General features: G+C 38.8%; 1 protein-coding gene across 2 annotated transcripts in view; it reads left to right on the top strand.

Annotated features, from left to right (window-relative positions):
- The window catches only part of LOC113406877 (adenosine kinase), a 579,784-nt gene that overhangs the window by 311,679 nt on the left and 240,172 nt on the right, over nucleotides 1-27,933 (top strand). For both annotated transcript variants that reach the window (XM_026653709.1, XM_026653710.1), the window contains exons 5-6: nucleotides 4,448-4,620; nucleotides 9,382-9,490. In XM_026653709.1, the coding sequence (XP_026509494.1) occupies nucleotides 4,448-4,620; nucleotides 9,382-9,490 (282 nt within the window). The remainder of the gene's footprint in view (nucleotides 1-4,447; nucleotides 4,621-9,381; nucleotides 9,491-27,933) is intronic.

The raw sequence follows: 27,933 nt of genomic DNA, 5'->3' as shown, positions 1-27,933 counted from the left end.
TGTTACACGTGGCATGAAGAGGAATTACTATGGGTCATTGAGCTCTAGAGGTCATTCAGAAAAGACTGTGTAATCTAATTTGACTCTGTGACACTTCTCCATATGTTTTCAAGGTTCCTTCTTACAAGACAGTGGTGAAAGACAAAGTGCAGTCCTTCCCGCAGTTGGGAGCAATAGAAGAACTCTCTATGGAATTTAGGGGAATAATAAAGGGCACAGGATCCAAAGATGTTTGGGAAAGTTACACATAAACATCTTGGAGCAGTGGGTAGTGAGTAGGAATGTAAATAGCATTTAAAAAGCTAACCGTTAAAACGATTAAAAATATTTTGTTTAAACGGTTAACTGATTAAGTGGCTGGGCCCGATCCGACCGGCGGTGGTGCTGGCTGGGTCCGATCCAGCTGGCGCGGGAGTTAACGTTTAAGGCGGGTTAACCAGTAAGACTAATGCTTACCATTTAATCGGTTAACATTTTACATCTCTACTAGACAGAGGGGCCCTTGATCCTTCTTCCTCAAGATTCAAGAAGATCACATAGTCTGTGATCATATGTACTAAGCAATGAGGGAGTTGATTCCAAGCAATTCTGCAAAGTGGCAGTAGTTCATTAGGAACTGTATTTATCATGTTTAGCAGGTAGTTTTCCATCTTGCAGGAAGAGACAGTACCCTTATGTGCCAGCTCAACCAAAATCTTCAAAACCAAATAAGTGGTCTGTGAAATGGTCAATACTAGACTGGATTTTCCACAGTGGGGATGTCCAGCGAAAGACCCCAAACTATGGGGCATGGATGAATGTTCAGGGGGGCGCAGTGGGACCCGGGGAGGGAGCGCCACCAGAATTGCTTTGGCCCCAAAGCGTCCCCCTGAACAAAGCCTTGGACCCCGGCCACAGCTTCTGCTTCCATCCCCAGCTGCAGCTCTGCTCTCACCCCTGGCCACAGCTTCGTTCCTGGCCCCAGACCCGCCCCCAGCTGCAGCCACAGCCTCGGCCCCTTACTCCAATCTCCCACCCCAGCCGCGGCCTGGTTCCTGGAATGGGGGTGGCATGGACAGGGGGGGCACGACCGTGAAAAGTTTGGGGACCCCTGATCTAGAAGAAGACAGCAAGAGTGTGTTCAGTCACTCTACAGTGAAAGACCCAACACCAACTTGGGACCTCATAGGGTTATTGAAGCCCTCTTTGAAACCAATGGACAATTACTTTCTATTTAATTTCTCTGTGAAAACCGCATTCTTTATTGTCATAACATTTGCAGGAAGGGTCAGTGAGCTTCAGGCTCTTATGGCTGACCTTCATTTTACAGTATTTCATGAGGATGAAATTTTCCTTCACCCTCATCTTTCCCAAAGTGCTAAATGATTATTATGAGACTCCGGCAATAAATCTGTCAGCATTCTTTCCAAGACCACTTCCCATTGAAAGAAAGCTCAGTTACATTAATTAAATGTGAATAATCTATTTCAGTAGATTCAAAGAATCCAGAAAATCACCCATGTTTTTCATTGCCTATAGTAGTGGTCTCAACCTATTTACCAGTGTGAGCCACATATGCAGCTCTCTATGTGTTTATGTGGGCCGCATCCACACAATATATATACTTCTTGTATGTCCCTGAAAATGTCACATGGGCCCCAGCTGTGTGCTGATTGGGTTGCAAGTGGCCCACAGGCTCAGAACCACAGGTTTAGAACTACTGGCCTATAGGGATAACTATTAGGGAAATGTCATCACTGCCCAGCACCCATCCAAATGCATCTAGCTTTACATTGGAAGGATATTATAATTTAGCAGTGTTCTTATGCTGGCTCATTCCAATAGGGACAAGATCACCTTAATTGTATGCCATAGACATATTCTTGGCAGACCTATGACATGGCACTCAGTACATAGGTTTACTAAGATTTACTCTTTCAACTTGTGTAAAATCTGACACAAAGGCAAAGTAATATTGCAATCCTTATTTAACTAGCACTCCTCAACCCACCATTTTGGGGAGGAATATCACTACTAGTTGAACTCCCCAAAGTGGAAATGTGCAAAGGTCACTCAAAGAAGAAACCTTTCAGTATTTAGAGTTTTTTGGACAAGCCTCTGCACAGTCACACTGCCAGTCCGCTGTCCCCTCTTCCTCAGAGTTCTGTTGCTGTGCCAGGCTTTGAAGTTCAGGTGGAAGGAACTGAGGCAGTGAGCATGCTCCACTCCCTTTTCATACGCATGCATCTGGAATGTTCAGAGGTGTGCGCAGGCACCTCAGCAGTGGTACCTGAAGAATCTCTGTCTGCTGTATCATGGGCACATCTCTCAGTAACAGGAATGCACAGAGGCTCATCTCAAAGCGCTTCAGTGAGTAACCTTTATTTCTGATACATCAGGACACCTATACTTAAACTGAAAATAAGACTGGTGTAGACTTGAATCCATGCAGGACCTAAGTGTTCAGCCACCCAGTCCGGAAAACATTTTTGACCCCCTCCCAAACAGATCTACCAGGAGTGAGAGAGAATGATGCAGCTCCCCCTAATACTGATTTGACATCCTTGGAAATTGGTCCTCGGTGCGACCACTCTGATCACCTGCCTGCCAAGGCCGGCCTTGACTTGAATATTTGATGGCAAGTTGCATGTTTAAACTCAGTTGAGCTGCTACACACAGTCAAAATTGTGGCATTGTAGCATAAAAACTTCTTCATAAAGATCTATGATATAGTACATGAAGTGTTATTGATGCTCCGATTTTGATCAGATGGTATATAAGGATGAAAAAACAGATATGTCGTTTGCTAAAATGTGTTAGATCCCCAGGGGGCAGTTTGTGAAATTCCACAGGGATTTTTGAGGAATTGGCAGGGTTCATGTAGAGCTGATGTTTTAAGTGCTGTCCATAGTATACCCTGCAAATTCTAGTAATCTGTGAGAGTAAGTCACACTTTTTCGCAGAGAACACAAAATTTGAACCTGTCTCCTCTTATCAACATTGAAACTCGTTCCCTGCATTCCATAAAGGAGTGTATAGCATTCTTAATCTTATAAAATAATCTGTTCTGCTTCTCCTTGCCTTCAAAGACAGTAGAAAGAGTTCAACTATTGGTTTTATAAAGTATTCTCTGTAACACTTCAATCTCTTACATAAAAATTCCTACATAAAAATACATAAAAATAGAGATTCAGTTACTTTCTTTATTAATTTAGAATAACAACAAATAGGTCTGCATAGCTCATCAAATATGAGTTTTTGTGTGTGAAAAACTTCTGTTGCTCCAATAAAGATATCACATTTTCAGTTTTGTCCACTTTTTCCTAATTAGTGAAGCCTTTTTGTGTGTGAATAAAGCCCTTTTTTCCTCTGGAACTGAATAATAATGGGGACATGACTAAGAATGTATTTCCAGCTCAGTTACTTGAACTTTCTACAACCCACAGATTCCACTAATGCTGATTTGTAATGGAGACATTATCATTTATTTAGATCTCGATTAGGAAACAATTATAAGTGGGGTTTTAGCATGCAGTAAATTCATGTTGCCTTTAATTCATTCTGTAGATTGAGTGGATAAGCTTCCTGATTTTAAGTAGGGGGAATTATAATGACTTCAGTTGGTTGACTCGTGACTGCCAGGGTAGAGTTTTGTACTGTTTCTTCATGACATTGATTATTTTTTTAGGTCACTACCAGTTTTATCTTGTGGTTGAATTTTATTTTTCCCATTTTAGCACACAACACAGAATCAGTTACAGTTGATTGATATTATATCTGTCCTTCTTTTGTAAAGAGAAGCTTTATGAAATAACCCAATGGTTTAGCAGCACTACACAGCTATACTCTTTATTTAAAAATCAATTTGCAGAATTGCTCTGAGTAAAGTTCAGGACAGAGATTTTTACATATCATTTACCAGTGTGGCTAGGATAATTCCCTTATTTTGCATATAACTGTTAAATACAAAGTGTTATTTTCAATGCTAGTCGCATTTTTAAAATCTATGTTGTGAACATTGTAGACTTTCTTTCTATTTTTTTCAAATGTACTGTCTTCCTCTGTTTTGCTCTTCTGTTTGTCTGTGTTTTGTTTTCTTCTGTTTTGCAATTACCGTTTTTAAAATAAACACACAAAATCCCTCTTAGTTCTTTTGAGGGAACACAGATTTACTGATGTATCTTATCTGACAGGCAAGTGATTTTTTTTTTGTACAGTACGTCATTATATTTGAATACAGTATCAGAAGGACTCATGAGTTTTACTTTAATTTTGAACTATTAAACCTTCAACATTATTCTATGTGAATCCTTTATTAACCTTTTCTGAGTTAATGTATCTAAAACTTTTTTAAAAACCTATGGCACAGAGCATGTGCCATGTCTTAGAAAAGTTGAGAGAGAAAAGAGGTGAAAAAATATATATCAAGCATTCTCAGTTATTTGTATTTTTTTCTTTCCATCGGCAGTGGATGATCGAGACCCCTTACAAGGCAGCAACTTTCTTCGGGTGCATTGGAACAGACAAATTTGGTGCAATCCTGAAGAAGAAAACTGAGGAAGCTCACGTGGATGCTCATTACTATGAGCAGAGTGACGAGCCAACAGGAACTTGTGCTGCCTGCATCACTGGTGACAACAGGTCAGATGTCTTTCCGAAGAAGTTTTTCTTGTTCTTGAATGATATGAGTGCAGATAAAATAGAAGTCTACCTTTTGATTTGGAATATATTTGCAATATTTGACCTTGAAAATGTAATACACAATAAAGATGCAGTATTAACAACATCATTTATTTGGAAAGTTGAGGCAGGCTGGCTCTTCTATTTTTGTTTCATGTTCTGAGTATATAGGGTGCATGATAATGGAAGGGTGTTAGTATAATAATCGACAGTAGCTTCTTGTTATTGAGCCTTAAACTCTGTTGTTCTAGACAAAGGACTGTGTACAGGAAAACCTTGGAAGGCAGTAGATAATCTCAAAGTTCGTCTGTTAATTGTAGATGAAAGTTGATTGGCACATCACTATGAGTGATGAAAAATATTAATGTAATTAGTGTATTTAAAGAGGGTAGATACTAGTTAATCAGTCCAGTGCTGTCACTATATGGAAGGATGAAAAGTGAGATTTTTTTTGTCTCTGATGTTCACAAGTTAATATGAGAACTGTAACTCAACAGAGGTGAGTGAGACAATGAATGATGTCCTGAAATTGTGACTGAACAATTAGAATAAGCATAACATTGAACTATCCATTGCTATATGTTTTATTTGTATTTGAGATCTTTATTTGTTATTTTTAACTAATCTGCATATCATTGAAGTTTCACACTCATGACACGCTCATTTGTCTCATCTTGTCTTAATTAAATAGTAAGTGCCTCATGACAGGGACCATAAATTCTGGTTTTGTTGTACAAAACATTGTGCTATTGGACTCTCATCCTGATTGGAGCATTTTGGATGCTACTGCAATACAACCAATAAAAACGAAGAGTTTTGAAGAAAAGAATGAAGATACAGTAGCTCATTCTGAGCATGTTCCTTTTTATTTTCTCTGCACAAAAAGGTTTCCTCTTTACTGTTGTTGACACATGCTGATTTTTAATGACGGTTGCTGAAGACTTGAGATGTCTGTCATGCTTTCTGGAGTGACTCACGACCATGAGTGCCAACCTCAGGGCAGACTGTCAAGAAGCAGGGCAGAGACCCCATACCCATTGTATGGTCTATAATTAGATTTCACCAACCCAGTAACAATTGTGAACTCCTAAAGCACTATAACAGTCTTCCTATGGAGTCACAGACAGTTCCCCTGGGCATTCCAGTCTATCTTGCCACCCAGGCAAGCTGGACTTAGTGATGATTGCTATATACCAAAGATCACAAAAGATTCAGGTTCCTTCCAGTCCCAAGAGACCAGTTACTTACCTCAGGTCAATTTGTACCTTAGACCTCTTGCTAAAAATAATGCTTGTAGACAATCCTATAATAAACTAATTAAAGATTTATTAACTAGGAAAAAGAAATGAGTTATTACAAGGTTAAAGTAGGCACACATATATACACACACGAGTTACAGTCAGTGGTTTTAAAAGATGACAGAACTGTAGTAATGTCAGCTCTGAATGTTTTTTAGAGCTAACCCAGCTTGACCCTAGGGATGCCTGCTTGTGTTTGGTAGCTCCAGCCACATGAGAGTCCAAACAGCAAAAGAGATCAAAAATATTATTGTCAGCTACTTTTATTTCCTTCTTCCAGAATTCAAGCTGATGGGACGAGCTCTTTTGCACATAGCCTCTTCATGGGAGTGAAGGGACAGTTAACAAATATGTGATGTCTCACAAAGGCCCATTTAGTTTTGATAGGCCTTCTTGATGAGCAAGAGATGATCCCTTTTTACAGTAATAAAGTAAAAAATTAAATATTATCTTATAGCATGTGATAAAGAAATAAGTGATATTAATGCATACAGCAATTTACAAGCATTTCATATAGTCTAAAACTAAACACGTTGTAAGTTCAATAACCATCTTAATCATCCTAACATACAGGTGAAACAGATTGGTTTCTAGCAACAAATTTGTCAGTGCTTGGCTGAGGCCTGAAGCCTTGGCAAGAGTTGGCACCTGGTCTGCCAGCATCACAATTATCTATCTTATGCTATAATTTTACAGGATAGAGATCAGTTCAACCTAGTTCATGCTTTTATGAATAAGTAGGCAGAAGAATGTCTAGATTTGATCATCTGGAATAGCAACTGATATATTTTTCTGAAACTGTTAAATTTGTATTCAGTGGCATTAGTTAGCTTCAGTGGAGTCTGCTGAACAAAGTAACCTTTTCTCAGAGTCCCTAGCGCCCCCCACAACCCCAATATGTGGCCGCTCTAGGCCTAGGACCATGGCGCACTTTGGGAAACTTTACTGCTCGCCCTGCACATTATCAAGAAGCCGCTTGCTTTGCAAAAGGCTTGATTGGTTCACTTGCCCTTGGAAACCCAGAATGCTCTCTGATAGTATGCTTGCAGATTGCTGATCAGAAAAGAATTGGTTAACGCTGATCTGAGTTGAGCTGCTGCTCTTTGCAAAGGGGGGATGTGGATTGCTGTTTGCAAAGGGGATAAAATTGATTGCAGATTGTTGGGATAGAGAGTACTAAGGAAGTTCTTCCCATAGAATTGTAGAATACTTCTGGATGACGCCTGGGACTAGGGTTGCCAGACATCTGGTTTTCGACTGGAATGCAAGGTCAAAAAGGGACCCTGGCGGCTCCAGTCAGCACCGCTGACTGGGCCATTAAAAGTCTGGTTGGCCACCCACAGCAGGGCAGGCAGGCTGTCTGCATGGCTCCCAGGAAGCTGCTGGCATCTCTCTCTCTGGCTCCTAGGCATAGGGGCAGCCCCGATGGCTCCGCTCGCTGCCCAAGCACCAGCTCCGCAGCTCCCATTGGCTGGGAACCATGGCCAATGGGAGCTGTGGGGGCGGCGCCTGCAGGCAGGGACAACACCAGGAGCTACCTGGCCACGCCTCCATCCACCTAGGAACCAGAGGGAGATGCCGGCAGCTTCCAGGAGCCACCTGAGGTGAGCGCTGCCTGGAGCCCGCACCCCTCACCCCCTCCCATGCCCCAACCCTCTGTCCCAGCCCTGAGCCCCCTCGTGCAGTCCAAACCCCTTGGCCCCAGCCAGGTGCCCCCTTCTGCACCCCAAACTTCTCATCTCCAGCTCCACCTCAGAGCCTGCATCCCCAGCGAGAGCCCTCTGCCCCAGCCCGGAACCGCCTCCTGCACCCTGAAAGACTTCCCCCCCCATCTGGGAGCCCCCTCCTGTACCCCAAACCTGTCATCTCAAGCCCCAGCTGGAGCCCTTACCCCTTCTCGCACCCCAGCCCTCTGCCCCAGCCCAGTTAAAATGAGCACGTGAGCGAGGGTGTGGGAGAGTGAGTCACAGAGGGTGGATGGAGTGAGCAGTGGGCGGGACCTCGGGAAAGGGATGGGGCAGAGGGCAGGGCAAAGCTGTTGGTTTTCTGCAAATAGAAAGTTGGCAATCTTGCCTGGGACCTGAGTCAAGTGGAGCTGCATCTTCGCTGCAAAGCAATAGGGCTCACCTCTGGGTCCCAGCTTGTCTCAAACGTGGACTCTTTAGCCCTGCAGGGTCCTGGGACCCTGGGTCCGAACCCCGGGTTAGCACCATTGGAGTGTAGACACAGTGGGGGTTAGCCTGGAGCCCAGGGTCAAACACAGGCTTACAGTGTTACACAGGCTAGACAGATCCACACACACAAAAATCATAATTAGCAATAACTGGCAGTATCTGCAGATAGACCAATGATTGAGTGGACCGAGAAAGTGAGTTTCAGCCCCCCCCCCCCGGAAGTGATCCCACCAGGTCATGGTTTGCAAAGTGGGGAGGGGAATGTGAGGAAGCTTGTGTTCTTGTGTTACTCCTGCCCTCTGTTCTGCGGATAAATAAAGCATTGCTCTTTCAAGATCAGTTAATCTTGCTCCTTTTATCCTCACAAAAATTCAAAAACCATGTTTAAATGTATTCTTAAGAGCCGTTTTTTCATTCTTCCTTCATGCAATTGCTTTCTCACAGTGCTACTAATAGTTTATTCAGCTGCAGACAGAAGTGAATTTGACTTTTCAGCTTATTTATCCAAGAACTATTTTCAAGAGTTTGGTTGAATCAAATCCACTAAAAGGTGGAGGAAAAGGTTATTTATGCTTCCTTATCCTTTTAAATTATACCTCTGCTTCAGTGAATGATGATCTGGCAGAATATATTCGCCTCAATTCTTTCTCCTATTGCCCTGTAGTTTTTGGAGTTTTGGGTCATTTCATGTCAAATTAATTCATATTAGTAGAGGTGGTCCCTAGTATCATAAATCTTTGATAGAAAAAAATAACCCTGCATGCACTGTTTTTTATTTCTCTTTTCCACAGAAAGGAAGTTTTGCTTTTTCTCCCCTTTACAACAATTTTTATTTTAAAATATGCAGAAGGGTCTAGTGCTTAGAGCAGGGAACTATGGACCAGAACTCTCCCCATGTGTACAGTGTGTTCGTGGGCAAGTCTTTTTACCCCGGAGTGGTTGTGTTAAATCTTTTCATAGTGGAATTGCATATTAATGATTGTGTATGTATATGACATACATTTATAGGTTTCTCCGTAAATGTGGATTTTAAAAAATGTTTCTCACATTTGTATGATTTTTCTCTCCGTATATAATTATACATGTTATGTACATATATTTTACATGGACTATTTAATTGTTTTACATTATGGTAGCATTCACACCCTCAGATATAAGTATTTTTAAAGAATCTTTGTATCTGATGGGAAGAACAGTACTAGTGTTAAGAAAAAGTGTCTAACTAATATCTGTTTCTTTGGTCATTTTAGGTCTCTTGTAGCTCACCTTGCTGCTGCCAATTGTTACAATAAGGAAAAACATCTTGATCTGGAGAAGAACTGGAAACTGGTGGAAAAGGCCAAAGTTTATTACATAGCAGTAAGTTTGGCTTTTTTTAAAGTTGTGAAATGTTTGTGGGTTACTGCACTCAATTTCTGTAACACTGAACTACTACAGTGTCCATTTTGCATATGATGCAGGATAACTTTTGTGAATGTTGAGAAAGAAAATGTCTGCTTCTGTTGTAACATGGTCAGATTTGTTTACCTTGAAGTTTACATCTTGTATGTACCTTTAGTTATATGCATTCTTAAAATGAGCACAGGAAGACATAAGAAAGTGATTTCACGTTTCCTGGCAAATTGTTGTGAAGGATGCATAGATTATGTAGATAAACAATATTAGCCTAATTATTCACTGCAAACAGTTTGAGTTTATTTGTGTGAACCATCTTAATTGTTATTTATTCCATAGTAATTACCATTGCACCTTATAACTTAATATTTCAGAAACAATGATCATGACAAGTCTCTTGAATATGGGCAGAGGGGGCAAGCTATGATTTTAGTCACTAAATTTTACTTCTGGTACCAAGCTTTGGGGAAAAATGAAAAATAGTAGGTTCACAATTAGTTTTCAGAATAAATATTATTTCTTGTTTGTTTGTTTTTTAAATTTCAGAATTAATCAAACCATATTAATGTATTTGTGTAGTTAACATTCTGCCTAAATATAAGTGGTGAATTTTTCATCTTTCTTTGTTGATGTGACCAATGACAATTAGCAAATGTATAAAACATCTATGATAGATTAAAAACACATAATATGCATATAATATATGCTTTCTGTATGACAGCTGCTGTCATTCCGCAACCTGAGCTATTTGGGAACAGCTGGTAAGAGGTGTAAAAAATTGATTATCCAGGAGGAACATGTCCATTGAAAATAGTTATTTCTTTCAGCTAGTGTTAATGTCTCCTACAGCCTGTTAGTGTGCACTGCTGTAGGCTTTACATGGTTGTTATTGATTCTTGTGTATGGTCAAGGCTGCCCCTTTGTAGCTGTCAAACAAATACTTACACTGAGAAGATTATACAAAGGAAAGACATCCCATTGCTTCTGCTGCATATTTGAGATATATTTCAAGAATGTGTATTTCTTCAATAGCCTGCTCATTTTTAATTTATACTTTTAAAAATGGACTGTGTTTTAAATTTCAGATGATTATACTGTAGTCTGTTCTGAATGCCAGACTTGGGGCTAAATGCTATAAGACTAAAAATTGCAGCAAGAGTTGACTATTGTTAAATGAAGAAGAATGACAAATGTTAGCCAAAGACATACTGCACTAAGCTGTATCTTTTCTATATTTTATACTTGTATATAATTATCACTGAATCTTTTAATGTGTGATTTGGAATAATTATTCTCAGTTAAAATAGTACAGGGAAAGTTGGGAAGGTCACATAAGGGGAAAAATGGGATTTTGTTGTATAGAAGTCCACTCTACACTTCATTTTGTTTTTAGAAGCTCATCTTCTGTGTTAAAGCCCTTACCTCAATCACCCATTGAGGAGTTGATTTACCATACAGATTTGGGCTTATATTAAAGAGGAATTCCTGAAAGTTAGGGAATAAGCTTGCAAAACTGAGAATAAAACTGAAGATATGAATAGATTTCAATGGAAAAATAAACAACTGTGAAGAGCTGGGAAATTATATTGGATATTTGAAAATGAAGGTCAGATTCATGGAACACCAGGTTGATAGTGGGACCCGGGAATATTCTGACAAGAAGAGGCCAATCGTCATTTTCTCCTCTCTCTTTGTTGCATTCTTCCCTCAGTCCAGTTCTCCACTGCGTATGACTGCTACAAAGGTGCAGTACTGCCACACTCAAGCCAGTAACTTGGATGCTATACTGTAAAATGGAGTTATAACCCCATCCTTTTTTGTTGATGGTTGCAACATCCCAGTACTTGACAAGGTTCATCTCTTGGCATTTCTTCTGGATCCCTGCCATTAATTGTCTCTTGAAAATCTTCTATCTTCTGCTGTCATTGGGACTGAGACACAGAATTTGAGCTCAAACTTTGATGACTCATTGTGACCACTTGGACTAGATCGTTCATTTCTGACTGGGCTGTAATAGTGGTAAACTGAAACGATTCAATATTTTGAGAGACACATTATTTCTGGATAGGCCAGTAAAATTTCATTTGTACTTTTGGAATTTGCTGCTCTTGATGTGAGAAATAAATTTCTGAAAATAGGAAATGTTTTTCATGTGTCAAAATTAATTCCCTCCCTACTTCCTGGAAAAACTAGATAGCCTTTTAAAGAGAGTCTAAAATTGTCCAGTTCCCACCTGACATTGTTTGGTCAACAGTTGTATATATTAGAACTCTTACGGAATGACTTATTGAGAGCTTTCTTTATCCTCCATACAAGGTACCTCTGAAGATCTCTAGAAAACTTTTGACTTTATTAAACATAGTATCCATTCAACATTTAGTCTAGTGTTGCAAACTCTTTGTAATACTTTATGAAGGAACCTCTTTAAAGTTCTTAACCATTAAGACTATTTTTCAGATAACGTTGTTTCTACCAGGGTTTTGAGATAGCAGCATTTGCTTACAGAACACATTCTCTCTCTTTTCAGTTATCCATAAAGACAGCTTAACCGGTATCCTATGCTATCTTTTATGCCCAAACACTCCATTGTTTTTTCACCAGAATCAGGAGATCCTGAATATCCTATCTTAATGCCCATTTCCTTCCAAAAAAGCTGAGGCATCTCAAAAGCTTAAATATAAAAAATGCCATACAATTCTATTGAATTGAACAGAAGGCCTTGGAGCTTTAGAATCTGTTCATACACTGGATTACGATAGGCCAAAGAAAAGACATAATGCCAATAAGTATTCAAATATATTATTACTGAAGTATATACGCATGAAAACCTTGTCCTGAGGATATCAAGCAATTCCATCTTATAGGTTCAGAGGACCTATAAGATGGACAGTACTGAAATATTGTGTGGTCCCCTACACATACTTACTAGAGTAGATACATATGCCTTTTCAAATGCAGCATTCAATAGAACAGCATTCAGATGAAACTCAGCCCTGAAATCTAATCAATTCATAGAGGGGGAACAGGTCCCCCCCCCCCCCCCCCCAAAAAAAACAATGGACCTATGGCAGAACCCTGAGAGGGAATTTATGTTACCGTATATGAACACAATAAATTCATTTTATCCATCTGGTGAAAAGATCATCTAGACAGATTGGAGAGAAACTACCAAAGAAGAGAACCTTGAAAACCATAGGTTGAAGAAAGATGTAGGCCAGGTTGAACCAATTCTCTAAAGTTAGGAAAACTGAAAAAGATGTCAAGGAAAGAAAGAAGAAAACTGAAGAATGATCAATTCTTTTAGCTTTGAAATAATTCCATATTTTAGCAATTTTTCATAATATTTTACAGGTGAGTATCTTCAAACCCCTCCCTTCCACTCTCCAGTCTTAATTCAACACAGCAGTTTCTTCCATTGGCACCGTATCCTACGGATTCTTATCCTCATTTCATTCTGGATCAGCTGTACTTCTGGTGGCTAATTACAGTTCACTGACAGGGCTCATGCTGGAGCACTTATCAGCCCATTCTCTTCCTCAAAGTTCCTGTTTAATTTCAAAAGAAAGTGAAGAGTTCTGCCAAATCTAAACATCAAACCTCTGTTTGTTTCTGTAGTCCATTAATGGGCCATATCCTGAACTCTGATTTTATTATGTAAGACTTCTGTTTCTTAGTGGTTTTCTTCTATCAATATGTACATTCTTTTGGGACTGTATTTTTATGACTTTTACAAATTGTGGCTAAAATTTTCAAATTTGAATGACCTAAGTCTATATTTAGGCACCTGAATGGTCTGATTTTTCAAGTACGCTGAATACATGCACTACCATTATTGGGATTATTTAGGCATCTAAATAGGAGGTCTGATTGTCAGATGACCATCCACAATTCCTGTTGTGAACTGCAGGTGCTCACACTTCTGAAAGTCAGAGATACTTACTTATTTAGGTGCCTAATTTAGACACTTATATTTGAAAAACATTCCAAACATTCGGAATTTAATATAATAAAATCTTTATTAATATCTCCTGGGGAAAAAAGGGCTGCCTATTGAAGAGAGACGGTGAACAGAGCAGAAAAAGAGGATCTTATTCAGATGTTTTACTTTTTATTTAACTCTGTTATTCAGTAAACACTGTTATATATTGACATGGAATTTTCTGCTTATCCAATGACAATGGGCAAAAAATTGAGAAAGGAGGAAGTGCTTGTCTTTATTACAAGTTGCAGTTAACCAGGTGGGATTTTAATTCAGTTCTGATGATTGATTCTGCTTCCTCATGAAGACAGAATAATATAAACTTTTCCCAATGTGTTGTATGCTGTTGCCATATTTTTCCTCATGTCCCAATTACCGTATATACTCGATCAGAAGCCGGTTCATTTATAAGCCGACCTCCCCCAGGATGGATAAGTAAAAATGGAAAATTTTTTATAACCCATTCATAAGCCGACCCTATAATTCAGGGGTCAGCAAACTTTGGCTCCCGGGCCATCAGAATAAGCCGATGGTGGGCCGAGATGGTTTGTTTACCTCGAGCATCCACAGGCACGGAGGTAAACCTAAGTAAACAAAGTGTCCCGGCGCACCAGCTGCTTATCCTTACGGGCTGGGACAGCAACTGGTGTAAGTAAAAATTCGGCTTATGAACGAGTATATACGGTAACTATCCTTATTTCTCCCAGTTAGTCTTTCTCAATTTGCTCTTCAGTACTGTACCCATGTTAATTTAATGTTTCCTGTTGGAGGCATTGAGGAGGAGAAGTACCATAACTTGTTGCTGTTAATGCATTTATACCTTATATCTTTGTAATCTTAGAAATTTCTTCTTTGCTTTGCCTTTAGTTGTTCATCTGCTCATAAACAGGTGCCCCTTACTGAGCACGTTGAAATTACATGATTGATTACCATTACTGTTCTATTTAGTAACTCACATGTTAATGTGGTGGCTTTTAGTGTTGAACAATTGCACAGCTTTTAAGAATGTTAAACCAATCAGATCACTCAATTAGTAGAATATTCAAATGCCTCTTTCCAGAAGAGGGAAAATAATAGATTGTCGGTGAGGGAATGTCTTTGAATTACTTTTTAAAGTTAAGGCTTGTAAACAAAAAAAACCTTTTAATTTGTGAGTGCTTAGGAGAGAGAGAGACAAGCTGGGTATCTTTTATTGGAGCAACTTTTGTTGATGAGAGAGACAAGCTTTCAAGCTTAGAGCTCTTCAGTTCTAAGAAGTTTACTCAGAGTGTCACAGCTGCATACAAGATGGAACAGATTGTTTAACATAAGTAGTTAACATATTAATATATTTCAGTGATGTCTCTTTAAAATCTTTGCTATTTTAGTGTCTTCGAGAACTTTTTGAGTAGCCAATTGGCAATTAAAGGATAGGTCATCATGTGGCTCAGCTTCTTGCAGGACTGTATGCATGAAATAACTGCAGGACCAATATTTGCTTCTCCTTTAGCATGGGTGCCTGTTTAATGCCTCTGATGCTCAGTTCTTTGCACTGGCAGCGCTTGAAACTTTCATGTTTCTCAGTACATATGAATTTGTAAGAAAGGAGACATAGAGCAGTGAGACTTTTCTATTCTTGTAATTGTGCTCAGCTGAATTTTTGGTTTGTTCACTTCAGAATTGCAAGGTAACATCCTGCTTTCATGTGAGGTGATGGTGCCTAGACCTCAGTGTCATATTTCACTCTACCTGTTTGTTCATAAGATGCTAGTTCACCATTATCCATGAGAGTCTAAACTTTCCTATATATTTTCATGTGATGGTAAATCATTCAAATTTTACAACACTGAAGGCGTACTCTTATGAATCTAAAAGATATTCAGTGATCCCAACTGTCTTGTTTGAAGGATGATATGCCACCATATGGCACCCCATACTCCTTGGAAATGTGCTAACATTGTACACTGATTACTGCAGCTGTTCGGAAAAAGTAAGTATTTTTGAAAAAAAAAATGTTAGAAATTGTCTGTGAATTTCTTGTTTTTTCAACAAAAATTTTGTTTTATATGTGGGAAAACACTTGCACATCTTATCTTCCTTTCCCCCCATTTGTAAAAGGCTGAAGTAAAAAAAAAAATGAGGGATTTTTTTTCTCCCTAACTTTAAATATTTTTACTTTTCCCTCCTTGTTTGATTGTGAAGGGGTGTGGGTGACAGGAGTAGGGTGGGGTGCACAAAGTTACTTTACCTTTTCCCTCTCCAATGAAAACAAAATTTGTTGAAAACATTCAGAATTTTTCATTTTGAAAATTTTCATAAAAAATAAACAAACACTTCAGCCAAAATGAAATTTGGCAAACACAATTGGTTTAGTAAAAAGGGCATTTTCTATTTATTAAAAATAAAAATGTTTGAAATAAAATTTTCAATAAACTCTGTTGCTTACACACACTATTTCAGTATTTTGATACGTAGAATCTGGATGACACAGATTATTTAACTGAAATGGATTGGGGTTCTTAGAACAGTTCAAAAGGTATTAACTCTTTCCTCTGCAAACAAGCTGGAGAAACAGGTTCCCATTCACTACTGTTGGCAGCCTATGATGATGGCCTTCAGTGACATTGTATTTAGGATAAAATCTTCTAAATCTGTTTAGATTATATGCATGCACTTAAAAAAGAACTAAGCAAAATATATTTTATGCTACACTGAATAAAAAGGTAGCTTTTGAGTGTATGATATGTAATACTGTTAAAATATACCCATTACATTAAATTAAATAAATTACAGTTTAATACTTCAGTACCTCTATATATTTATAAACTAATAGCAAGTGTATAATTTTAATGGCGACCACTTGTCAAGATTACGTATTTTGTTTTATAGATTCTGTATGAAGGACAGAATGTCATGTATTTGCAGTCGGCGATAATCAATATAGTGTAATATGCCTGCCTGTTGGAGGAATAGTTCTTAAATCTCCAAAGTCCATGGTATATTTATTTACATATAAAATGTCATTTTTATATTTATTTTCCTACAATGGCTACTTATCTAAGCAGAGAAATACTGTGGTAGTATATGGGCTTGATGGTGGAATTATCTGGTTTCAACATGAGTTTGTCAAAACTTTAGCTTGATGTCAGCAATGTGTAGCACAGCTTAAATACTACTTCTCAACATTTTGTTCTTTTTACATGGTTTTTGGCTATTCTGCTTTAGAGAAAAAATTCTGATTGTTATAACAATATAAGTATAAATGAAATTTCTTTTGTGCTGTCTCCTCCTTTCAAAGGTATGTTAAATTAAGCCATTTTTATTATAATTTAGTGATATGATGATTATGATACATTTAAGATGGATTGTGATCGGTATTTTGAGATGTGCTGGTGCTTCCCTATGCATGGTAAACTAGTGGCACTCACAGAGACTGGCAGAAATCAAAATATCCACTAAGTATTTGTAGCTGTGGATAGCTGCACAATACTCATGCCTCCACTGATATTCTTAACCATAATGTTCCAACAACATTTCCTAAACAACTGCAGCTGCCAAATGGCATTTCTGGGAATAATTCATAGATTTGAAGTCTGGAAAGGAGCCATTCTTATCTTCTAGTCTGATCTCAAAGAGGAGGCCACAGCTAGCAGTTGATGATTATAATGTTACATCACTGGCCCATTGTATCTTGTCACTTCCAAAACCACCATTTTGTAGGATTGTACTTTGGGAATTATGGAAGAAACAGGGTGCCATCTACCATGAGCAGGTCCTATAGCTGTATAGAAAGGAAAATCCATACATCATTCACAGGCGTGCAGCACAGTACCCAAATATTTCCTGTCTCATAAGCAATTGAGAAATAAAAACAATTTTCCCCTCCCTTTAAAGAAAGGAAAACTTGATCAAAATGTGAACCAAAGGGCTTGTACATTTTCAGCACAACGTATTGAGTAATGCCATGATACATACTGCATATTGTGAAGATACACAATGAAGTCTCACCCTGCCATCTCAGAATGTGATTTTATACAGAGATGTCTTTGTCACTGTCTTCTCAAGTAATTTAACTGGAAAAAAGCTGGGTTGGGTTCTGTTTGCTTTTTGGGGATTTTTGCAAATTGCGATCCACAGTGGTTCAGTATGTGAAGATTATTGCTTCTTATCTTGTGGAGAAAAAAAAAATCCATCAAGCAGTATTTCAGAAATGTTACCCACCCTTTTCCCAAATAGCAAATTAACAGGAGCCCACGTAACAAAGAGAATAAAAATGTTTATTTGTAAATATTCACCTTTAAGTTACCAATGATATTTGTTTATATGTGGAATATGCACACTCTTCCCCCACCCTCCCTGCATCCCAGTAGCCTTTAAATTGCAGATAAACTTCTTCAGCACAGTCAGCACAGTAATTAGAAGCTCGGTCATTGCTCCTCTTATCATGTGATTTTTAAGAATGCATTATTAGAGCACTTACACAGCCAGTCTAGCTGCAACAGCCAGACAGCAACAGCAGTGCCATTTTTCACAAAGAAAATGTTGAACAGGAGCCAAATGTTTGGTGGCAGAGTCTGTTGCTAGGAAATCAAGTTCCTGAGGCGATTAATGACAAAGCAAGCAATAACAAGAAGGCAGAATTACAGATTTAAAAGAGAAAAAAGTGGTTGGTGTTATAATTACCCAAAGAAATCCGCACTCATTAAATTGGCTGTTTTTATGATTGACTTTAATTGGAGGTTAGCTCAGATATTTAGCTCCTTTCCCACCCCTTTAAACACACACATGAACATAATCTGTAGAACTGCAGACTTGTTTTTCTAAGCAAGAGAGGAGCTTGCCCTGTAATTTGATCCCCACTGACAGATGCATTTTCTATGCTGCCATTTTGAATTAACCTATTGTGCAACAATTTTCCTCAGCTCTGTTGAATAAAACATCAAGTCTTATTACCTCAGATGGATTTGATAGAGTAAAAGAATGTACTTCTAGTTGAAGTAGACTATTTGCAGTGAGTTCAATGATTGAACTCTGCCAACAAGCACCAATAATTTGTGATATGTACTTAAAGCTTGAGGTGAGGGGGTGAAAGAGCCATATGGGGGTTCTCTTTGGAAGTATGAAGTTCAGACAGTGACCTCAAAGTAATATTGCTGTTTGCATGAAGGTTGTTCCCCAAGATGAGGACTTTTAGATAAGGTGTGTTAACTAACAGAGTTTTTACTATTATTCAGATTTATTTAATTAGATTGTTTAAAAAAATTAACAGTTTGATGGCTTCATTTGGGCCATTCTTCCTGGAGATAGTCTTCCTCCCAAATTTGCACTTAATGTAAACAGATCTTTTTGTTTTTAGAAATAACATTTTATTCTCTCATAGGAAAATGAATCTGACATTTAAATCCTGTCTTGTTTCATTGATCATTTTCAATTCTACAGAAAGAGCTGTTCCCATCTATACAACTAGTTGTAACTGAGAAATTATCATGATACACTTAGAGTACCTGTAAGTGAACATACAGAAGCTGAACTATAAGAGCTATATGATGTCACAACTCCCCAAATTCCTAATCTGAAACAGTAGAGCTGCAAGTATTCTAGCCAACAATACGCACATTGCTAATCAGATGCCATTGCCAGGCTGTCTGCTTTGTTAAATACCCAGGTTCCCTGAGGCAAGAAGACAGCTGCTATAACTACTATGAAATTTGGTAGCTCAATCTATTTTTGCTACCCTTGGGCTATCAAGCTACTGTTAATTTAGACCACCCCAATTGGTACACTTTAGGGATTTTTTTCAAAGTGTTTGTAATTAAAATGATAAAACATCATTATTACTCTGAAGACATTGTGTACGTTTTGCAGTTGACAGATACTTACAGAGATAAACCCAGCATGTAATTTTCGTTGACATAATGGTTGTAATTGCATTTCCCTTTTAAAAATATATTGCTTTTTAGGAAAAAAAAATGGGAGGAGGGAAAATGGCATGCTTTTATTTCATTAGCAGAATTTGTAAATCTGCTAGAATACTAAACCAGTCTACTGGTAATGAGCCGCTTCAACTGCAAAACCTGAATCAGCCTTTGTGCAAGACAGGGAGTGAGTGAAAATAGATATTCATCAGCCCGAACACTACCACCAGGGGGAGGAAACTTTAGAGCATATAAATCCACATTGATCTGACTGTCTGCAAGCAGATTTTGCAGCAGAGGCCTGCAAGTGTACTTATCCTGCTCTCCCAGGTGACTCTGCCTTTAGGGACGTTGAGTCTCAAATTGTATGTAAAGTCTGGGCAGACTTAACACACTATTTAAATGTAAATTAAAAAGAGAAGCCTCCATATTCAAGGGGGTGGAGGCAGTCAATCTGAAGGAGATTTTTATTGCTATCCTCTTGCTTGTCAGTCTTATTAGATGCTATCCTTATGAGGATGTAAGATTTTAGTCTCTTACCATGTCACATTTCTTATGACAAGAGATCTCAAAAACAAAGCACAGGCAAATTTAGAAGAAGTTTACTGCTGTGAGTGGCATTGCTATTGCTGCTGTATCATACAATATTTGAGGATGTCAGTATTTTCCTAATACACGGGATTAAAAAAAATTCATTCATTCCAGAAAGATTTTAAAACTACTGTAAAGTTTCAACTTTGACATTGACATTATCCCCTCAGTTTGGGATAATTTTTTAATTAAAAGAATTTTTTAAAAATAAAATAAATACTCAATATTTAATTAATTACAATTGATCCAAGTTCTTGATTCTGTGTTTCTTCTACAAGAGTTAATCTCAATTACACACAAAGCCATGGAAGTCTCTGTAATTCTAAAAACTGCATTCTTTATGTTTATCATTAAATGCTGCCAGTATATCCATATACGCAAACCCTCTTAATGGAGATGCAGCTTATACCAACTAAAGAACTCTTGTTAGTATTGATATGCCTGCAGATTTTTTTATGCGTAGACCAGGCCTTGGACTTCATCCTGACACTCTAGCCGTCGTTCATCCTCTTGTCCCTAGGTATTGTTGTACATCTATGCCTCTGTTTCTGTATCTGTGAAATGATGAGAGAGCCTACACACTTAGAGATCTGTAGATGAAAATGGCTGTATACATTGTAAGTGTTACTGTGTTTTATAACATGGATAATATGTGTGATATGTTGTGAATGCAAATGTTGCTATTCTTTGCAATTAGTTCCGTGGTCAAGCAGAGGAATCGCCTGATGCAGTGTAGTAATACCTCCCCATTTGAGATATGGAAAGGGGGGTAGCAGTAGCTGATGCTATCCAGCATGTAATGTGGCTCCTTATTCTAGGTATGTCTTTCTAAGAGAATGTAGTGTACAGCGTGGTCAGGTGGAACATCATGGAAGTGAGTGTTTGTGGAGGGCAGAGGCAAGAGGTATGAGTTATCAAGGATTGCAAGGCAATGGCGGATTAGCCAGGCAGCCAACAGGGCCTGTGCGCAGGGGCCTCGGCTGATGGGGACCCCTGGAAAAATGGGCACCCCTGTGCCCTGACCCACTCCACCCACCTGCCCAGCGCTCCTGCTGGAGAGCGGGGTCCTTGGGGGCTTGCCCTGCTCTGCCTGCCCAGCACTCCTGCCAAGGAGCGGGGCAAGCTCCCGCACCCCTGCCCCACTCCCCTGCAGGAGCACCAGGCGGATGGGGGAAGCCCTTGCACCCCGACCCCATTTTCCTGACAGGAGCAATGGGGTGGGAGGGTTGAGAGGCACTGCAGGCAGAAGAGGTGGGAAGGGTCCCCACTTGCTCTGGCTGAGGACCCCACAAATCCCTAATTCGCCTCTGGTGAAGGGCATAAAGAGTGAGGCATATAGAAGAAAAAAGGCAGCCAAGTGGAAAATGGGATAGGTTGGATACCCACTCTTTTGCTCTCTGAACCTATGCAAAGTGTGATGATGGTGAAAAAATGGGTGTAGCCTTGGGTGAGTGAGTGCTGTACTCTGAAGAGATTTCTCTGTAAATCAGTATTAGCACTGATGGGCAACTTAGCAAAATAAAGACACACTGACTGTGTGGGCTTGGAAGATGGTGTGTTAAACTGGGCCAGTGTAGTGGGAGTTTGAGCAGTGTCTTCCATTGGGGGCACACAAAAAGCAAGCAGCATTCATGGCTATGCTTAATACCATTAATTTTGGCGCTCTTTGTGCTAGTAGTTCCTGTAGTATGTAATCCCAGTAGGGTAAGGTAAGAATTAGTTTCATCCTTAGGTATTAATTTAGTGCATTTTCTGGGTTGGGGTCTAAACCTTAATGTAGTTTTCTTTGGTTTTATATATATTACTTCAAGCTGAGGATTCTGAATCTTACTGTAGAGAACTAGTAAAGCAGTGTTCAGTAACTGGAATACCTCATCATTTCATTGATTTTAAACATTAATTCAATTTTAGATCAGTGACCCATTGTAGAAATAGATTTATAAACTGCACTGGATTGGAAATATTCAGCCATACTATAGGTCCAATTTTCTTTTGAGAAAAAAAGAAGTAGTTTTCAATGGGAGTTGATAAAGGATAGCAAGCATTCATTCCTCAGAACTAGTGCAGTCCCTAAGTACTTCTTTCAACTGCTCAGAATGGGCTGAAGAGATACTCTGCTGAGGGCTGTAGATTCTTATCTGCCTAATTGAGCCATCATTTGTTGACAAGAGTGAAATCATGTGACTTGCTTTAATGCATTTCTCAGTAACAGCAGGAGGCTAGAATGTAGTTCATGTAAGGGTAATGCCAATAGAAATGTTGTTAGAATGTTCAGAGTGGCCTAGGATGTGAAATAATTTGAGGTGGCATTAAAACAATAAAGACAATTGTCTGAACCTTTTCATAGGGTAATTTTTGGAAGGAAAAAAGGTATTATGTTGGTCAAAGTGTTCAGAGCTTAAACTTTTAGTAATTTTGAAAATACTGAAACATTTATTAGAAAGCCTTGAAAAGATTGGAATATGAAGTTAATTTATATGCTGCTCTGTTTCACCGCCTGCTATACTAATTAATAGCTAATATTAGTAGAGTGGAAAGCTGTTGACATTTTTTTTCTTCAACCAAAACTGTTATAATATAGTTGTCAATTGTAGAGTTGTCAATTCATACATTCATCTTCATGAGGTGTTTGTACACCAGTGAACGGGGCGACACAGAAACGTTCAGCAATATCAGCTCTTAGGTGGATATTAGAAAAGGATGTTTCTAAGTGCCCTGTAAGGGTGCATTATTTGCTTTTTTTCAGTTCATGTGATCATATCATCTGCAAGGAATCGCTTTAATCTCAGCCATATTCCCTAACCAAATTTCTTATATTATAGAACATAGGTTTATAGACTTACTACTGTCTTCTGGGAGTGAAATGGGAATCTTTTGGGAAAGACGTCTACTGAACAGAACAGATTTCTGTACAATATTAGATTACTACAATCTCATTTATGAGAAAACGTACCATCTTTAAACAGACTTATTGAGTTGTAGATTCCAAAGCCAGAAGTCACTATTATGATAATCTAGTATGACCTCCTGCATAACATAGGCAACAGAACTTCCCCAACATAATTACTAGAGCACATTTTTTTAGAAAAGCATCCAGTCCTAATTTTAAAATTGCCAGTGATGGAGAATCCACTACAACCTTTGATATATTGTGTCAGTGATTAATTACTCTCTCTCAAATTTACACCTTATTTCCAGTCTGAATTTGTCTAGCTTCAATTTCTAGCCAGACCTTTCTCTGCTAGATTGAAGAGCCCATTATCAAATATTTGTTCCCCTTGTATGTACTTACAGACTGTGATCAGGTCACCCCTTAATTTCTCATAGTTAAGCTAAATAGATTAAGCTCCTTGAATCTATCACTCTAAGGCATGTTTTCCAATTCTTTAATAATTTTCGTGGCACTTCTCTCTGGACCCTCTCCAATGTATCTTGAGCTGTGGACATCAGAACGCAACACAATATTCCAGTAGCTGTTTCACCAATGCCAAATATAGAGATAAAATAACCTCTCTACTCCTATTTGAGATTCCCCCCGTTTATGAATCTAAGGATCTCATTAGCTGGGAGCTCATGTTCAGCTGATTATACATCATGATCCCCAAATGTTTTTCAGAGTCATTGCTTCCCAGACTAGAATCCCCCATCCTGTAAGTATGGCCTGCATTCTTTGTTCCTACATGTAGACATATACATTTAGCTGTATTAAAATGCATATTGTTTGCTTGAGCCCATCTTACCAAGTGATAAAAATCACTCTGTATCAGTGACCTGTCCTCTTCATTATTTACCACTCCCCCAATTTTTCTGCAAACTTTGTCAGTGATAATTTTTGTTTTCTTCATTGAAAACATTGTTTTCATTGATAAAAATGTTAAACAGTATAGGACCGAGAACCAATCCATGCACGACCTCATTAGAAACCCACCCACTCCACGATGATTCCCTATTTACAATTACATTTTGAGACCTATCCGTTGGCAATTTTTAATCCATTTAATGTGTACCTTGTTAATTTTATATCATTTTAGTTTTTAATCAGAATGTTGTGCAGTACCAAGTCAACTGCCTTGCAGAAGTCTAATGCAGAGTTGTAGCCATATTGCTCCCAGGATATTGGAGAGACAAGGTGGTTGAGGTAATATCTTTTATTGGATGAGCTTGTGTTGGTGAGAAAGACAAGCTTTTGAGCTTATATAGAGCTCTTCTTCAGGTCTGAGAAATGTACTCAGAGCATCACAGCTTACAGAAGTCTAAGTATATTACATCAACACTATTCCCTTTATCAACCAAATTTGTAATCTCATAAAAAATTATATCAAGTTAGTTTGACAGGATCTATTTTCCATAACACATGTTGATTGGCATGAATTATATTATCCTCCTTTAATTCTTTATTAATCAAGTCCCATATCAGCCACTCCATTTCCTTTCCTAGGATCAATGTCAGATTGACAGGCCTATAATTATCTCGGTAATTGTTTTAAATATTGCACAGCCTTAGCTTTTTTCCAGTTTCCTGGAACTTCTCTAGTGTTCTAAGATGTACTGAAACATCAACATTAGCGGTAACATCCTCAGCCACTGCCAGCTCTTTTAAAACTCTTGGTTGCAAATTATCTGGACCTGTTGATTTATTAGTGTTTGACTTTAATAGCTTGAGTTGGACATCATCCTTAGTTACTATTGGAGTGTAAAGTATTTCATCATCATCATATGGCATGAATACATTATTTGTGTTTTCCCCAAATACAGAACAGAAATATTTATTGAACACTTCTGCCTTTTATGCATTATTATTGATAATTCTACCTTTTCCATCTAGTGATGGACCGATGCTATTTAACAATTTTTTTTTTGTTCCTAACATACTTTAAAAACTTCTTATTTTCCTTAACTCCACTCGCCATAGGTTTGCTTCTCTTATCAGTTTTCTACCATTCCTACCTTCTGATTTATATTCATTAATATCAGCTTCCCCTTTTTTCCATTTGTTATATATACATTTATTTTATTTTTTACAGCTGCCTTCACATCCTTTCTAAATCAGATGGTTATTTGAACCAGTACGGCCTTCTTCCTCGATTGTGGCATCTAGTAAAGCATTCTTAAACGTTTCCAATGATCATTCACATTTTTCTGATTAAATTCTTCCTCCAAGCCAATTTGGCTCATCATTGTTTTCAGTTTTGTGAAACTGGCTTGGACTTTGTTCTGTTTGCACATTATAAATGTTATCAGGTCATGATTACTTGTACCTAAGCTACTCTTAATTTTTAGTCGTGTGATCAAATTTTCTTTATCAGTAAAGATAAAGATGTCTAATATAGAATTCCTCTGTTTTGAATGCAACACTTTTTGAGTTAAGAAATTGTCAGCTATAATATTTAGAAATTCAGTACTTGCAGCACAGCATCAGACTTTCAGCATATGTCACTCAAACTGAAACTGAAGTCCCGCATGATCGCAAAGCTTTTCCCCCCTACATATTATAGATGCGTGCTTAAAGAACCAGTGTCCCTCTTTCCTACTGTGATTTTTGTAGTCCATAGCAGACACCAGTGAATATGCCATCTTGTGCTTTATCAGTTTAAGACAATGATCCATAAGCATTCAATACAACTTCCATATTAATTTTCAGTGACTCGGAAACAGGGAATGCCATTTTTTATGTAGACTGCCACTTGCCCTCCCCTTTTGCCCACTCGATCCTTTTCAAATAGATTATAACCATTGATTTTAACATTCCAGTGATGGGAATCATCCTACTAGGTTTCAGCACTACCAACTACATTTAATTTATGCTCATAATGAGCAATTCCAAATTATTTTATTTGTTACCCCTTGGCATTGCTGTGTACTCAATTTAAAAAAAAACACACAACAATTTCTCTTCATGTCCTTTGGTTCCTTGATTAATTTCGTTCTCAACATTTCAATTTTGTGGTAAATCAGTGCTCATATCTTCCCTCTTTTTATCTACTCCCTTTAATCATTAGTTTAATAACTTCCTGACTACTCTAACCAGCCTGTCACTGAGGAGATTAGCTCCCTTTCTCTTGAAGTGGAGACCATCCAAACTTTACAGTCCCCACCCCAATAGAAGATGGGCCAATGTTCTGCAAAACTAAAACCCTTCACCCTACATTGCTTACCTACCCAGCAGTTTACTTCCAGAATGTTCTTTCTTTGTTCTTGGGACAGGAAGGATTTCTGAGAAGATCTCTTGGACATTCTTCTTCAGCACACGGCTGAGCTCCTTGAAACTATCTATATGTGAGATACCCAGTGAAGCGTTGTTGTTGCCGATATGGACCAGCACCAGTGGATCTTTGCCTATAAACTTCAGAAGCCTATCCCATCTTAAAGTGACCTCTCATGATTTAGGTCATCCTCTTGCCCACCTGTCCCTTTCAGAATGTTCTTTTGATTCTTCTGAGTATTGAATCATCTGTCTTTCTTGGATGGTTGGAGATTTTTTGTGGGCAAGCTTGATTTTCTTACAGGTTGGGCCAAGCTGCCATCCAGAGGTGTGTTCCATATATCTCTTTGCTCCCATACACTAGCTGGATCTTGAGAGAGATCTTCCACAGCTTCCATTTTTAAGGACCTGGTATCAATTGGAAACTTCTAGCTGGGTGGAATTCCTCCTTATCCTATTCTCTCTGATGGCTGCAGCCTGCCCATCTATGTCTCTCTCCAGCTGTGCAGAATGCTGTTGTGACCCTTGTCACTAGTGATTACGAAGTGCCAAACATCCTCTCTGACTTTCTTTCAGTCTGATTTCTTGGTGGCCAGCTCCTTTCTTCCTTGAATCCAGGGTACTGATGTTTCCCAAATCTGGCCATCTAGGAACTCCTCACCTTTTCTGGTTCTCCATAGCATCTCTACATGCCTCTCCAATCCAAGAATTTTTCTTCCAGCATAGCCACGACCTTGCATTTCATGCACAGGAAGTTGCTTCCACCTTCAGGCCAGAAAGGAAACATGGCACATCTGTTGTAGATCACCACCAATGTTCCATCACTGTCTATCTTGAAATTGCACATAGAGCTGAACCTAGAAGGGAAGCCTTTCTCATTCCCTCTCCAAACACCTCCCTAAGCTCTCCTGTTAGCTGCTTCTGTTCACAGCCCTTAAATTTGCCTAGCAAGTGACCTTTTATACCAAATCTTCCTGCTTAGCATAGCTTAGCTATGCCTCTCACCACAAGGGGGGCGATTAACCATTCAGAGACTTCAAACTGTGTGGCTGATCAAAGCTCCAAGGGGCAGAGCTACAGTGACCTTTATCAAGGTACCCACAAACAAACCTGTTTCAGTGTTTACTCGGGCCCATAGCTCAGCTATGCAGCCCATACACAGAGAGCAAGCAAACAGTCAAAAACCCACAGATGGACCAAACCCATCACTCACTAAGTCCTGCTACCTCCAAGCACAGAATTCACAGCTATGCCCTCTAAACTTTCCTGTTAGCTGCATCTGTTCATAGCTCTCTGTTGACAGACTTCTCTGTTGGTATAGCACAGTCCCATGCTATAGTCTGGGATATATAGTGGTGTGACAACGAAGTAGACCTTGTGAAATAGAGAATGGGTTGTAGAATTGATATAACTGATGAATGCAGAGAGTGGTGAATCATGTTGTACCACCATTGCAGGCTAGCTCATGACTGGATTTTGGCTGTGAAAACATTTGCTAACTACCAGTACTCCAGCAGAATAGTGTCGGTGACACTGGTATGACTACAGGGAGGGTCAGAGGAATACTTGATTCAGACTGCTTCAGCAGCATGACCTATTACGCATGTTCTTTAAAGATGCATGCTTTGCATCTTTCATTTCTCAACTCTGTTTTTTTTTTCTCCAATTTAAGTAGCAATACTGTAATTTTGACCCAGTGAGAGAAGAAACATGGGAGGAAGAGTGATAGGAGAGAGGCAAT

Source organism: Terrapene carolina, unplaced genomic scaffold (genome assembly GCF_002925995.2).
Source record: "Terrapene carolina triunguis isolate 2854851 unplaced genomic scaffold, T_m_triunguis-2.0 Scaffold147, whole genome shotgun sequence".
NCBI lineage: Eukaryota > Metazoa > Chordata > Testudines > Emydidae > Terrapene > Terrapene triunguis.
Note: the sequence above shows the minus strand (reverse complement) of the source record. Positions and strands in the feature narration are given on the sequence as shown.